Here is a 15,149-nt window from a genome sequence, read left to right as displayed (position 1 = left end):
CATTTATTACCATCTCCGTTCATTGTGTTCATTGTCTGGTGTCACAGGCACCAGAGCCCACCGACAGCTTATCAGTCACAGGCATGCAGGCATGCGGGGATATCACAACTGCGCATTCACTGTCACCCATTCTCTCTCATCCATAATCTAGCAAACTGGAAGACAAACAAGAGAAAAAAAAAAGCACCATACTGGCGATTGTGGGAGACTGATCCACATGTGGTCGTAGTCATGCCACTTTGTTAAGGTATCGTTGAAACCTGGTATTACCATCCGTTTAGGGTGATCTGATTACAAATGGTCAGCTGAGACAGATTGCTGTGTACATCAGTTGGAGTCTTGCTCTGGTGGACTTGGTCTTGAGATCTTTCGAGACCACCCAGGCCTTGGTCTGGGGCTGGAACTTTAAAGTCTTTGTCTGGATTTGAGTTTTGGCATATGGTCTCAGACATGAATGCAGTCTGACTTTCATTTTGGGGATTTTATATGCCTGCTACATGAAAACCATAAGTCCAATCAGTTAGAACAGACAAAGCAACCAGAATCAGAACAGTCTGAAGGTTTGTACCAAATTTTGTGGATGTTGCTTGAAAGCTGTTGGAGGAGTTACATTTAATAACTGTGGTCTTTGTTTAGGGATTTTGGAAAACCCTAATCAGCTTGAAGTGTAGAACAGTGTTTTGGATTTTCCAAGCCAACATAATTAGCCTCTATCCATAGTTTTCCTGGCCAACTACTGGGTGGTCGGTATGATGATTCTGTTTGTGGCTGGACCGGTCTCCATAAGAAACAATGTAAACAACAACCATTTCAAATGTTAGTTGGAGTAAAAATGAGTTCAGGCTCAACTTGTGCAGTTGTTGGCTGTCATAAAACTCGAAGCAGTTAATGATATCAACGTAACTAACCTCAGGGCATCGCTTCATGTCATCTACTCTTTCTTTAGACTTTGACGGATGAGGCACTGTCAAAAATGGTCAAAAACTCTGTAAAGTATCAGCCTATGGAGCCACAAGGTTTTATTTGGCAATTTAATTCACTAAACATCACATTATCTTCTAAAAACATATGCTAAAACAGGCTTCCGTTATGAATTGTGGAACACTTCCATGTTCAGAAAAAAAGGTTGATACAAAGTAGAACACAGTTTAAAATAAATGGTGCAATAAACTGACCAGTTTCTTCTATTTTATTGTATTAAAATGGACAGCATTCTTGGACCAACAAGTCTTGGTCTGGATCTGGGCCTCTAGGCATCTAGTCTCTTGTCTGGGTCTTAGGAGATCTGATAGCTACATGTCTAGTACTGGGCCATGGAGGGTCTGGTCTTGACTCCAACTTTAGCATTAACATACATCTCAAATGTGTCTTCAATGACCATTTGTGATCAGATTTTCTACAGAAGCGTCTCTGATTTTGTGACTACACATACTGTATAATTTTACATCAGTGTGTCACTGCGAGTTGATGCCAGGCATATTGAAGATACAGGAAGTCTTGGCAACGTACAGTAAATGTTTGGGATTTTCCAAATATTGGAATCAAGCAAAGTTTAAAATCCTTGTTTGGCACAATGATTACATGTTACATGGTATCGAATCTGGACACATTAGCATTTACATGCTTCGTCGACTACATCTGAAAGTAGTTTGACCTGTATTTAGTGCTCTCCATTTGTGATCGAATCACCTGAGATCAACCAGGTGTAAATGGGGTCTAATGCTGCCTTCACGTGCTTTCGGAACTATCGTAAATACGAGTTTCCCACTCTGAAGTTGCATTTGAACGACCCCTCAAGTCGATATTACGACTGAGAAACTCAGAGAAAATTTTGATACCCGAGTTTCCGAGATGGGAAGAGTCCTAAACTTTCAACATGGCGGAGGAGACTACAGTTTCTGTAGTGAATGAATGTATGTTCATTTTTCTAAATACAGCTAATTGTTAGCGCTTGCCGTTTTGGTCATATTCATTTATGTATATTAGCAACCATTCTATGCAAGTTGTACATATTTACACCATGAAAATAGCTTGTATTTGACCAAAATTCCATTATCATCAGCAAGCTAACAGAGTGATATGTATTATGGTGTCAAAATAAAAGTTCCTTAAGAAATATGCATCAATGAACCTGGTATCGTCCATGTTTCCTGTTCTTTCCGACAACAAAGCACGTGAACATGACATACTCATAATTACCACTTCAGAAGTGGGAAGTAGGATAATTCCGATAGCACATGAAGGCAGCATAAGTCTATGCAGCAACTTTTGGAGACAAATCAAAGGAGGTTCGATTCTGTTTCTCTCTCTTTCTCATCTTCACACGCAAACACATGCTGTCTCTGTGTAATATCGGGGTCTGAGATGCATTGACAGTGCAGAAGTTGAGGGTAAGAGGTGGGGTAGGCAAGAACATGTGAAGTAAGGAGCAATCCGATTCATGAAGTAAATGGCAATGACTGTAAAGGAATCAAAGTGTTGATTCTGTTCAGACATAGTCAAGCACATTGCACCTAAATGCACCAGAAGCCTTCATCATACCAAATAAGGTGGGAAATTAATTTGCGTTACCAACCAGCCACTGTGGTGGGCAAGCTGTAAAAGCTAATTTATACTTACTGAGCGAACAGTCTTTTTTTTTTAGTTAGCCTGATAATTATGACAAAAAGTTAAACACACTAATGTTTTTGTTCCGTTTGGTGATATTTCTCCTGTTCGTCCTAACCTAACCCTAACCCCTAAAATTCTTAACCTAGGAGAATTTGGCTACCCTTACAAAAATTGAGAGTTCATGGAAAATTTGCCACAAACTTGCCGCAAATTCACCACTGGTAATTTTCACATGCAAATGAGCTTTGTGGCAAACTGTCCATTGTTGCCAAAGGTTTGCCGGAGGCTCACCACTACTGGTGAAGAGCTGCAAACGTCTGGCCAACATTTGTGGAGAATTACAAGCTAATTTGTATGTGAAAATAACGAGCGGCAAATTTTCGGCAAGTTTTCGTCTAGTTTAGATTTTTTGTAAGGATAGTTGAAAAGCGTTGATGATTGGTTAAAACTAATCGTAGGTATGGTATGGACGTAACACCACATGTAAATGCAGGCTTTTTGCCTATTGGTTTCTTTAGTTCATTCGAGAAAAACATTTTCCATTTTCCATCTTATAAGTAGGTTTAAAGGAATATTCCAGGTACAATACAAGTTAAGCTCAAGCTACAGCATTTGTGGCATAATGTTGATTACCAAAAGAAATTTACTTTGACCCGTCTCTCATGGAAAAAGCGCAACAGAAGTCATGTGATCCAAGACTACTGTATGGTAGTCAATGTCAACATGGACCCAATCTGTTGAGTAGCGACAGAGCTAATTGACTAGGTGAGTAACACGTAGCATTCACCTGAGCCACTGTGACTGGTAGACAAAAAGTTAATTTCTCACCCTGATTCCAAAAGAAAGAACATAAAACAAAAAACCAAACCAAAAGTAAAACCATGATAAGAATCCAAACTCAAGGCACTTTGTCAACATACAGAATTGAAAACTGAGCAAGCTGGTTTTTTCTCTCTCTCTTTCTCCATTTCCAGCAATGCGACAGCAGCTTGCTTTTTTAAGCACATCATTACTACCAAACAATTTGGCTTCTTGCAGAGAAAACGCATCCCATTAAAGTCAGAGACAATTAGGGTGCCAGTGGGTTAGCAATGGTTTGTTTGTTCTGTGCTGAATGTATGCTCTCACCACATCCCTTGTGCAGTTGTTTTGCTCCTGAATTAGCTGATATATACACTGATGGAATAACCGGCAGGTGTTGCTTTAATTGGTCACTTTCAAGTCATTCAAAGTCTGACCTTAGTTATATGAGGCAAAACAATTACAAGTGATTGTTGTTTTACATGGAATGCTTATTGTAAGCATTGATTTGAATTTACAATAGATGTATATAGCTTCACCAATTGGATGTTGATGCTAAAGTTAACATCGTTAGCAGTGGAGATGAAGTGACATATCAGTACAAAGCAGCCCTCTGATCAATGTAAAATAGACGAGAGCAAGGGCCATACCTGGCCTTTCTTAAATAGTCTGGCCACGTACACACTGCAGATAAATTTGGTTGTCAGGCCTCTTTTAAAGTCCAAATCTCATTCTGTACGCACAGAGCAGTTATTTGCAGTAGTGACAACCTAATTTACCTCATAGTTTTTACATTTAAGTAGTGTGCACAGAACCAAATTAAACAACTAGTTGCTAATGCAGTGAAGCCACTCAATATAGACCTTATTCACGCTAGCGCCATCTTTGATTTTTAATGGGAATGACAACGAAGCTGTGAGGGATAGACTTACAGTCTCTTCAATGGGCTGTACTGCAGACTAAAGTGTTTTTGGATCATTCCGTGGACAAAACATTGATAAAATATCTGTCCAATTCAGTATACAAAGAACTCCAGACTCCAGACAACATGGGTTGTGGAAAACCAGATGTGATCTAGGAGCTTTATAGAGCTTTATACCATTCATGCCATTGAAGAGATTGTAAGTCTATCCCTCACAGCCTCGTTGTCATTCCCATTAAAAATCAAAGATGGTGCTAGCATGAATAAGGTCTATTGGATTTTGACAGCTCATATGAAACAAAAGTATGTGTCTTTAACCCTTGCAAAAATCGAGAGTTCATGGCAAATTCGCCACTGATCATTTTCAGATGCAAATGAGCTTTGCGGCAAATTTGCAGTAAATTGTCCATTGTTGCCAAAGGTTTGCTGCATGTTAACCACTACTGGTGAAGATCTGCGAACTTCTGGCAAACATTTGCAGAGAATCACAAGCACATTTGCATGTGAAAATAGTTTGCGGCTAGTTTGCAAGAACTCTAGATTGTTTGTAAGGGTACTCATTCGCAAGGTGTGTTGGGTGTAATCTGATTACAAATGTATTAGTTACTTTAATCAAATAACTTTTTTATTCAATAAGTAGTATAACACATACAATTTTTAGTTCTTGTAGTCAGATTACAGTTACTGATTTTAATTAATTAGTTTTAAGTACATTACTTGGGTTACACAAATTTCTAAAATAATATTTACTTAGAATGCATTCAAAACATGATTTATGTTCATATGTATGTCTGTTTGCATTTCTGTGACAGCTGAAGCGTGTGCAAAGCTGTAGGGTGTGCCTCTTGTCATACAATATAGAAATTATTTTGAATTCGTTGAGTGGAAAAACAAACTTTACAGTAAAAAGTGTTTAATTAAATAAAAAAACATTTAATAAAAATGTATTAATTAGTAATGTGATTACTTTTTCAATCAAGTAATTAGTAAAGTAATATGGATTAACATTTTAGAGATTTGTAATTGTAATTTTTATTGGATTACTTTTTGAGTAATATACCCAACACTGTTTTCGAATGATTCTGTGGTTTAGCGGAAACCCAAACATTATGGTTGAGAAAAAGTGTGCAGTTTAAACAAACAACTACTTATACAGTGCAGAAACAAAACATAGCTAATTTGTTTTGAAAGTTAATACATCTTTGGTCTAGAGTTGCCACAAACTTGCTGCAAATTCCCCACTCATTAATTTTCATGTGCAAATAAGCTTTGCAGCAAACTCTTCACTGTTGCCACTACCAGCGAAGAGCTGCAGACTTCTGGCAAACATTTGTGGCAAATAACAAGCTCATTTGCATGTGAAAATAATGAGTGGCAACTCTGTGGCAAGTTTGCAGCAATTTTGAGGCAACTCTAATTTTCTGTAAGGGTAATTGTTCTTTTGTCAAAAATAGGTAACATCAAAGAGGTTAAGCTGCTGGTGATCATGTTTCTTGTCACCAGAACTGTTGCAATGGTTTTCAACATGTCAGCAATTGTAAGTTTGTGTAGCTTCACCAAAATATTCCTGCATTTAAATGCCGTTGTCATTCCCAAAACTTTGCAGTGTGTATGTGACATTTTACTTTGGCAGAGGCAAACCATTGAACCTTTCATTTTTGCTGTTAGCATTAGCCTGCTGTGCTATCCCATGTGTCATTGACCATTTACTTGAAGAGTGGAAACTGGTCTTACCTACGAATGCATTGTATGTCTAGTTTGATGATATCTATGTAAAAAACCACCATACCTAATGCCGTTATTGTGATGTCACTGCTATGACAGGCCACTAATATATGGAAAATCAAAATGCTTTGACACCCACACGGATACAGTTGAAACACTCGTGTTCGACTGTTTCAACGTGTAATGAGTGGATGGAAAGCAACACAAAAAATCTTTACTTCTACCCGCCCAGGACAGAATGTATCGATATAGAAGTCAACACTATGACCCTGATGGGCAGAATATGCATCACGTTTAAAACGTCATGGAGCGTGTACCATAATAGTAGTGACCACAATTGTTCGGTTTTCCACTGATGACGAATCGTTGCTGAACTGTAGATCCATTATATTTACAAAGCGCTCAAATTCGTTCCAGTATCCAATCTGCAAAAGGAAAATATTCATGTTATTAACAAACAACAGCCATTTTTTCCAGCACTTACGCTAACCGACCCCTTTCTCTCCCCCCAGAACTTCTGTTCAGTTAAGGAGGCTATTGTAAATGTGTTCTCTTACAAGACTGTGTTCATTAAAACAGTATTAGGTCACCACTGCTGTTATTGCCTGGTGTTAAATGAAGAAGGCAAATTTTGGGCTGATATTTGTTAAAAAAAAATGCTAATGGTGGTGGGCCTGGGTAGCTTAGCAAGTATTGATGCTGACTACCACCCCTGGAGTCGCGAGTTCGAATCCAGGGTGTGCTGAGTGACTCCAGCCAGGTCTCCTAAGCAACCAAATTGGCCCGGTTTCTAGGGAAGGTAGAGTCACATGGGGTAACCTCCTCATGGTCGCGATTAAGTGGTTCTCCCTCTCAATGGGGCGCGTGATAAGTTGTGCATGGATCGCGGAGAGTAGCATGAGCCTCCACATGCTGGGAGTCTCCGTGATGTCATGCACAGCAAGCCACGTGATAAGATGCACGGATTGACGGTCTCAGAAGCGGAGGCAACTGAGACTTGTCCTCTGCCACCCGGATTGGTGTGAGCAACTGTGCCACCACAAGGACCAAGTAAGTAGTGGGAATTGGGCATTCCAAAATTGGGGATAAAAAGGGCTAAAAAAATAATAAATAAATAAATGCTAATGGTGGAATTTTCTGGGATGTTGAAGCTGGAACTCTTGGATCTGCAGTAATTCAGCACAACAAAACTCAACATATTTGGTTTTTATGTGTAGTGTGTTCTGTTATCACAACAGTGATATTATGAACAGTGAATTGTTTAACAGTTGAGTGGCATGTGTAGGAACCATAAGCGCTAACGTTAGCCACTAGAGCATTACTGAGGTGACACAACAGAGAAGCCCAACACAGTCTTGAACATCACTTCTGACAGGCAACATCAATGTATCCCTCCGTTAATGGCCACTGACTCTGTCTAATCTTACAGTAAACTAGTCTCATCCATGCTAATTGCTACAATGCTAACCGAAATGCTGTTTTATGGAATACATCTGCCATTACCTCACAGGAAAATAATTGTATTTACAATTATGCATTTGGCAGACCTTTGTAACTTCCAAATGCATATGAAAAAGCTTTTAAGGCTTATGCTTTATGAGCTGTGTTAAGCCCATTACATATGCGTTGCTAGCGTCGTAAAAAGTTGAGCTACAGGAACCTTGAACTGATATTGAATGCATATACTGATGATTCAAGGTGTTGGATTGAGGTATAGGTTTAGTAAGTATTGTATTTTCAGTTTTGGGCATATAGTGGCTTATTAAAGGCCCCATGAAAAAGTTTTCTGAGTACAGTTCCCCCACCCCCAAACCCCCCTACAGTATGTTGACATATCTCCATTTGAAAATGGAAGGTGGGACAAGACATGTTATGAGGTGTCATCTATGTTTTTTTGTTTATTTTCTTGGAAAGCGAAAGACAGTAAAATTGAATTAATTAATTAATAGGACTACACAAGCGTGTAAATGACCTCAAAGCTAACGGGCTAACAAACAAAGCCACGAAACTCAATTTTGGCTTCCTTTTTTATTTCTATCTCTCTAATTTTGAGCGTAAGATAAAGACATTTGATTACAAAAGATTTAAGGTGGTTAACATCTTTTCATAAATCTGAAAGAAAAACAGTTATTTCTATCTATAGGAAATTGCGGTAAAAATGACAAGTTAAGGTCAAAATACTGGCACTAAGAAACACTATGTGGATAAAGGGCCTGAGATGAAGCCCGATTTGAAATCCCGCACACACCTTAACGTGTTTCCCAACAAACAGATGGATTAACTGCTGACTTACTTTTCTCGGCCCCCCTGTTTTCATTTCATAAACATCAATAGTGAAGTTTGTTCTGCGTCCAAAGCTGTCAAACTGGATATTTCCAGTCATCCCTTGCACCTGGACCTGCCAAGAAAAGAAAAAGACATCAACTAAGCTTCAAAATTTGAGCATAAATTAGCCAGTTCTAAAACCTAGTGAGCTTAGGCAGCATCCTAACCATCCAAGAACATTGTAAGTGACTGATCTCGATTGCTTGTAATACGGTAGGTAGCAAATATTAGATAAATTAGTCCATGTTTGAATAGACTGAACTATTTTTATTAATACTTTTCAGCTCTTATTGAAATACATACAGGAATGTTATTATTGTTATGATTTATAGATCTGAGCTAATGCATCAGTTTTATAGCTTATGGAGGCATAATTCGCCTGCTGCACACTTGCTCTGACAATCTGAATTACAGAACAAGTAATTTTAAATGGCTATAGTCATAGTAATATGAGCACAAGTACAGGAGAGGTAGGAGTCTTACCATTTTGAGAGCTCTTTCGATGTCAATACCTTGGCTCCAAGGCACTGCAGGGTTAGCCAGGCAATCTCCGGCACTACCGCGTCTGGACACGTCGACTCGCTGGCGTCGCAGGTACCGGAAAGCCTCAGCAATAACCAGGATGGCATCATACGACAGCGCAGAGGTATACTGTACACAACAACCATTAGCTAAGCACCTCGCATTAACTGTTATTTGCCAGACCAGTTTAAAATAAGCAAACACATTATCTGTAAGTAAACACTTTGACAAGGGTTAAAATTAGCTGCCCTCTTCCAGGTCTGCTAGCGTATGTTGACATTCATAATGAAAGATAATTGCGATGCATTACTGCGTGTAATCATAGCTGGCAAACGCAACAAAAGGTGACACACTTCAGGGAAGTGGCCTGTGCATTGTTTCATGCTATGCAAGAGTTTTAACCAGGTTTCTAATTACAGAGATGTGTAAAATGTTTAGTTGTGTGAGATGTTGCAGGCTTTTGCTGCTTTTGTTGTTCATGGGTGCAACCTGTAATTGCATTGCATTTCAACTAAGAAAAGAGAACATGCTGGTATCTGCTAATTTTCCTGTGAGCCACACTATTTTATTGTTTTTTTATTTCCTCAAAGACTTCATGCCAAAGATTTCATTGACTAAAATAAATGCAATGCAACAAAGGTCATGTCAAACAAGACACTCTACATTCACATTCTTTATTAAAAATGCCCTTCTGATGCCTTAATTAAGATACTAGCTCAAAATGTGTGTGTGCATGCATGAATTTTGACAGTTAATTTGGGAGAGTCTTGCACAGGTAATATTTCACCTTCAAAAGAAAGAACCCTAAATGTATATTTTCTAAGGAGAAAATAAAGCCTATTTTTAGAACAATAAATATGTTTTGCATCCTGACATTATTTTCCTTTCATAAATATAAACCACATATTCCCCCATTCTCAATACCTTAAAGTAACAAAAATAATGACATATTATTTCAATTGTAAATTTAATAAACATCATGTTAGTATTTGTTGCTTTAATATGTGCTGATATAAACAAATAAAACACTGCATTGCAGTAATTTTTAAAGCATTGTACAGTATTACAGTAGTGAAAATCGAATGAGAATCACCATTAAAACAAAACCTTAAATGTGAATTAATTGTCATGAAAACAATGCATCCTAAAAATAGGCTTCATTGTGTTCATGCAATATATATATATATATATATACAGTTGGGAAACAGGGGGGTTGACCTCTTTACCAAATGCTCAAATCTAAATTATATAACTCAAGAACTCCAATCAAGTGTTTTAAAACGTTTTCTTGCCCTGTTTACCTGTTCATTGAGCGCACGACCATTACTTACACACCCATCCACAGCAAAAACTTAATTAAACGGCATTTAAAATCTATTCCTTTCATGACTATTGTTTAATTAGATGTAAATTGAGCCTCAGCTTTAACTGCACCTTGACCAAATGCCAATATATTGACTGGTCAAAGAAGGGGAAAAAGAAAGAATGAAAGAAAACAGAAAGTCAAAGATGAAAAAAGTCAAGACAAAGCAAAGATTAGAGAGAAAATCTACGTCGCACCAATTCAGGCAATTAGATTAAATGATGGCAAGACACAAATTAAAGGTAGTGTTTTTTTATTTTTTATTTTATGTTAAAATATTTCTTCCTATGCCAGCTTAAACAGCAGCGTGAACTATAGGTAAGCCATTTGTAGGTTGATTTCACCTAAACATGTAACACTGTGGCTCTGTGCTGCTTTCAAACCATTCCTCTGTTTGTTTGAGAATCCTGTCCAACCCGACAAACAACTGTGTTTTGGAAACCTGTTTTGTTTGTCATTACCTTTGCAATTCAATTTATTGATGTTAGTGGCACAGGGGCATGTCCAGGTTTTTTTTGCCAAGGGTGGCAAGAGTCGAGTAAGGGGCATCCAGTAAGTTTCTCTGACGGGGGGTGGGGTGGGAATGTTACGGACCATGCGCGACACAGACGGGTTAAGCCATTGCACTCTATCTCCAGGACGCGAGCGGGGCCCAAGTTGGTGTGGCAAGTGGGGTGGCAAAGCTCATATTTAGGGTGGCAGCTGCCACCCCTTGCCACCCTTCTGGCCCCACCCCTGTAGTGGCACAAAATGACACTCATTGGGTTGAAGGGAAAACTATATTGAAAAGAAGTTGTTTTCTCATGAATGACTCACCTTTAGAGGTGTGTTCCTTGCTTCTGGAAACTCTCTTTCATCCAGACGGTCCCATCGCTGGAGAAACTGTTGCACAACTGGGTTTTCAGGATTGATTATTTGAAAGCCACTTATGTTTGCTCCACCGAGAAATACCTTATCCATACTGATGTTGGTGAAGCCCTTTGGAGATGAAGAAAAACAGTAAGCGCAGATCCATAAGTTGGTAGCAGTACAAAAAAATGATTTTATCACATTAAGAAGGAGAGAAGGTTGAAGTATTGCTAAAACCCTAACATGTCCAATTGCAAAAGTTTTGCAAACAGCTCTCTTTAAAACATGCATTAAATGGCCTGTTGGCAATATGTTTATCACAGAACGTCAATGACTTAATTTAAACGGCACATTTCACGCATTTTTAAACTGGATTGCAGGTGATTAGTGAATAAGACACAGGTTTTTGCAGTTCTTCATAATGAATTTGCTCAAAAATGTTATGTTAAAGGGATAGAAAAAAGAATAGTAATAATAAAAAAACACATATCTTATGGAATAGTACACACAAAAATGACAGTTCTCTCATAATTTAGTCACTTTTATGTTATCTTAAACTCGTTTAACTTTCTTTCTTCCGAGGAACACAAACAAAGATATTGTGATTGAGAAATTAAGTGTTTTTGTCCATACAATGCAAGTGAATGGGGACCAAACTTTCGAGCTCCAAAAAACACACAAAGGCAGCATAAAGGTAATCCATATGACTCAAAGAACAGACCAAAATGTATCTCTTTTTTCATTATAAATCTTGACATTGAATTCTCTAGGCACAATCAAGATTTCAAGCTTGATTACACTTCCTAGCACTTAATGCATGGACAGAGCTCAAGGAAGTATAATCAAGCTTAATATTATGATTGCCAAGGACACTGCTGAGACTACTGGCAAAATGTATAGTGAAAAATTAGATACATTTTGATCTATTCTCACCCAAAACTAATTGGATCTCTTCAGAAGACATGGATTAAACCACACGATTCGTATCGATTACCTTTATGCTGCCTTTATGTCCTTTTTGGAGCTTGAGAGTTTTGTCCCCATTCACTTGCATTGTATGGATTTATTCACATCACATATTCATCAAAATATCTTTGTTTGTGTTCTGTGGAAATAAGTCAAACGAGTTTGAGACAGCATTAGGGTGAGAAATTGATGAGAGAATAATCATTATTAGGAGAACTATTCCTTCAAAACAAACAAGGCCTCACCCACACTAATACATTTTCATTTGAAAACGCAATGATTTTGCCATTTTGTTTTCATGTGAAAAGAAAACCACAAAACAGGAAACAACAGCACAGAGAGGACCCCTGTTGACCCTCACGACTGTGTGTTAGTAAGTGTAAAAAAATATCAGATAATTTGACATAAGTGTTACTGGTCCTGCTCGACCCACTCCGAATAGAATTCGAACTGACGTCTCCGGCATGGGAGGCCCCTAGTGTAGGGAGGCCCCTACAGCTCCTAGTGTCAGTCGCTTGTGGCCACTTGCACTCTTGAGGCCAGGGGAGTAAGGTTTTTACATACCGCACAGCTATTACGTACTAGCTGGCTTCCATTACACAAGGTTAGTTCAGGTTCCCAGTTCAGGTTCAAGTTTTCAAATTGTAAAACCCCAAAGAAACTAATGATCTTTGTGAATTAAATTTCAAATTAATGATATTTGTATAATTCATTTTTGAAAAGATGTTTGAAAGATAATTTGTTTAAATTATTAAAATGTGTAGACTCCCATGTATTCAAGGTTTTAAGAAAAAATATTTTATTACTCTTTTTAAAAGCAGAAGTGTGTAACTTTTACGATGTTGATATACTTTCTCCTATCCCAGCTTAAATAGCAGACAACTATAAGTAAGCCATTCATTTGTATGTTAATTTTCCCCCAAAAAACAAACAACAACAACAAAAAAAAAAAAACAGTTTCTCTGTGATATTATAGGAACAGTTCACCCAAAAATGAAAATTCTCTCTTCATTTACTCACCCTCATGCCATCCCAGATGTGTATGACTTTCTTTCTTCTGCTGAACACAAATGAAGATTTTTAGAAGAATATTTCAGCTCTGTAGGTCCATACAATGCAAGTGAATGGTGACCAGAACTTTGAAGATCCAAAAATCACATAAAGACAGCATAAAGTAATACATAAGACTCCAGTGGTTAAATGCATGTCTTCTGAACCAATATGATATGTGTGGGTGAGAAACAGATAAAAATGTATGTCCTTTTTTACTATAAATCTCCACCTTTGACCAGCTCCAACAGGTAGGAGAATGTGAAAAAGAAGATTGTGGTAGTGAAAGTGAAAGTGGAGATTATTTGTACAAAATGACTTAAATATTGATCTGTTTCTCACCCAAATGTATCATATTTCTTCAGAAGACATGGATTAAACCACTGGAGTTGTAAGGATTACTTTTGTTGCTGCATTTATGTCCTTTTGGTGCTTCAAAATGTTGGTCACAATTTACTTGCATTTTTCTAAAAATCATCATTTGTGTTCTGCAGAAGAAAGAAAGTCATACACCTCTGAGATGGCATGAGGGTGAGTAAATGATGAGAAAATTTACATTTTTGGGTGAACCATTCCTTTAAATGTTCCTGTTTGTTTTGAGCGGCCCGTCCAGCCCGACACAACAACATTGATGCAACCAATGGCAAGAGTTGGGGGCGGGACTATCTGTTTGTTCACTCAACAGCAGATGGGGGCGTGTTTGAAATACTGTTTGAAAACTATTTTTATTTTTGAAATTTTGTATGGTGGCGCTGGTGCCATAGAAATGACACACTTCAGCTTTAAGCTTATACAGCCAACATACAAAGATTACTTTTCTAAGAACTTAGCATGTGTGTTTTTTAAACTGCTTTTAAAATATTTTCATTTTCTTTATCTTTGACATCATTATTTGTTAGGGAGCTATATAAATAATCTGAGTTTGAAAACAAAGCTTTGCTGAAACTTACCAGATTGGCAATAACATAATGGTATCCCCGACTGTTCTTCCCCAGTGCCACCACCTACAGGAAAGAGAATTGGTAACAGTTTACCATCCATGTAAAAAGAACACAGGGGTATTACACCATCCCTCAGGTGAGCAGCTCTCTGTGTTTTAAGTGACAGTGACAAACTCGCTCAACAATGATGGATGTGTCCTCATAAAGCCGACGCTGGTGTGCTGCGACTGACAGGCATTGAGCTGGCTTTAGTATACAGGCTAACAGGAATAAACACACAGGCAAAACCCTAAACATCTCTGTCTTCCTCAACCCATTTCCCTTGTGCATGCACAAAGTGTGTCAAAAAAAGATGCAATGAAAGTGAATGGTGACTGAGACTAAAATTCTGCCAATCATCTCCTAACAAGAAAGAATCAAACAGTCATACAGGTTTGCACCAACATGAGGATGAGTAAATTATGATAGCATATTCATTTTTGAGTGAACGATCCCTTTAAAGGTTTAGTTCACCCCAAAGTGAAAATTCTCTCATCATTTACTCACACTCATGCCATACCAGATGTGTATGAATTTCTTTCTTCAGTAGAACACAAACGAAGATTTTTAGAAAAATATCTCAGCCCTGTTGGTCCATACAATGAAAGTGAATGGTGATCAGACATTTGTATCTCCAAAAATCACATTAAGGAAACATAGAAGTAATCCATATGACTCCAGTGTTTAAATCCATGTCTCCTAAAGCGATATGATAGGTGAGGGTGAGAAACAGAACAATATTTAAGTCCTTTTTTACTCTAAATCTCCACTTTAACTTTCACTTCCAGATGTGAAAGTAAAACATAAAAGGCACCACATGTGACTTTCAGATGTTAAAATCAAAGGGAGAGTGGAGATTTAGACATTTTGATCTGTTTCTCACTCACACCTATTCTATTGCTTCTGAAGATATGGATTTAACCACAGGAGTGTTATGGATTACTTCTCTGTTTCCTTTATATGATTTTTGGAGCTACAAAGGTCTGATCACCATTCACTTGCATTGTATGGACATACAGAGTTGAGATATTCTTCT

At 37.9% G+C, this 15,149-nt stretch overlaps 1 protein-coding gene across 4 annotated transcripts in view; it reads right to left on the bottom strand.

The window, feature by feature from the left end:
- The window catches only part of LOC127417555 (glutamate receptor 3-like), a 165,788-nt gene that overhangs the window by 46,969 nt on the left and 103,670 nt on the right, over window positions 1-15,149 (bottom strand). For all 4 annotated transcript variants that reach the window (XR_007893296.1, XM_051657551.1, XM_051657552.1 and 1 more), the window contains exons 5-9: window positions 14,084-14,137; window positions 11,085-11,246; window positions 8,867-9,034; window positions 8,352-8,456; window positions 6,376-6,483 (exon numbers count right to left, since the gene is read on the bottom strand). Coding sequence is in view for 3 of the 4 variants with exons in the window: in XM_051657551.1 (XP_051513511.1) it covers window positions 6,376-6,483; window positions 8,352-8,456; window positions 8,867-9,034; window positions 11,085-11,246; window positions 14,084-14,137 (597 nt within the window). In the remaining variant the exon portion in view is untranslated. The remainder of the gene's footprint in view (window positions 1-6,375; window positions 6,484-8,351; window positions 8,457-8,866; window positions 9,035-11,084; window positions 11,247-14,083; window positions 14,138-15,149) is intronic.

Source organism: Myxocyprinus asiaticus, chromosome 27, assembly GCF_019703515.2.
Source record: "Myxocyprinus asiaticus isolate MX2 ecotype Aquarium Trade chromosome 27, UBuf_Myxa_2, whole genome shotgun sequence".
Classification (NCBI taxonomy): Eukaryota; Metazoa; Chordata; class Actinopteri; order Cypriniformes; family Catostomidae; genus Myxocyprinus; species Myxocyprinus asiaticus.
This window is presented reverse-complemented; position numbering and strand designations above follow the sequence as displayed.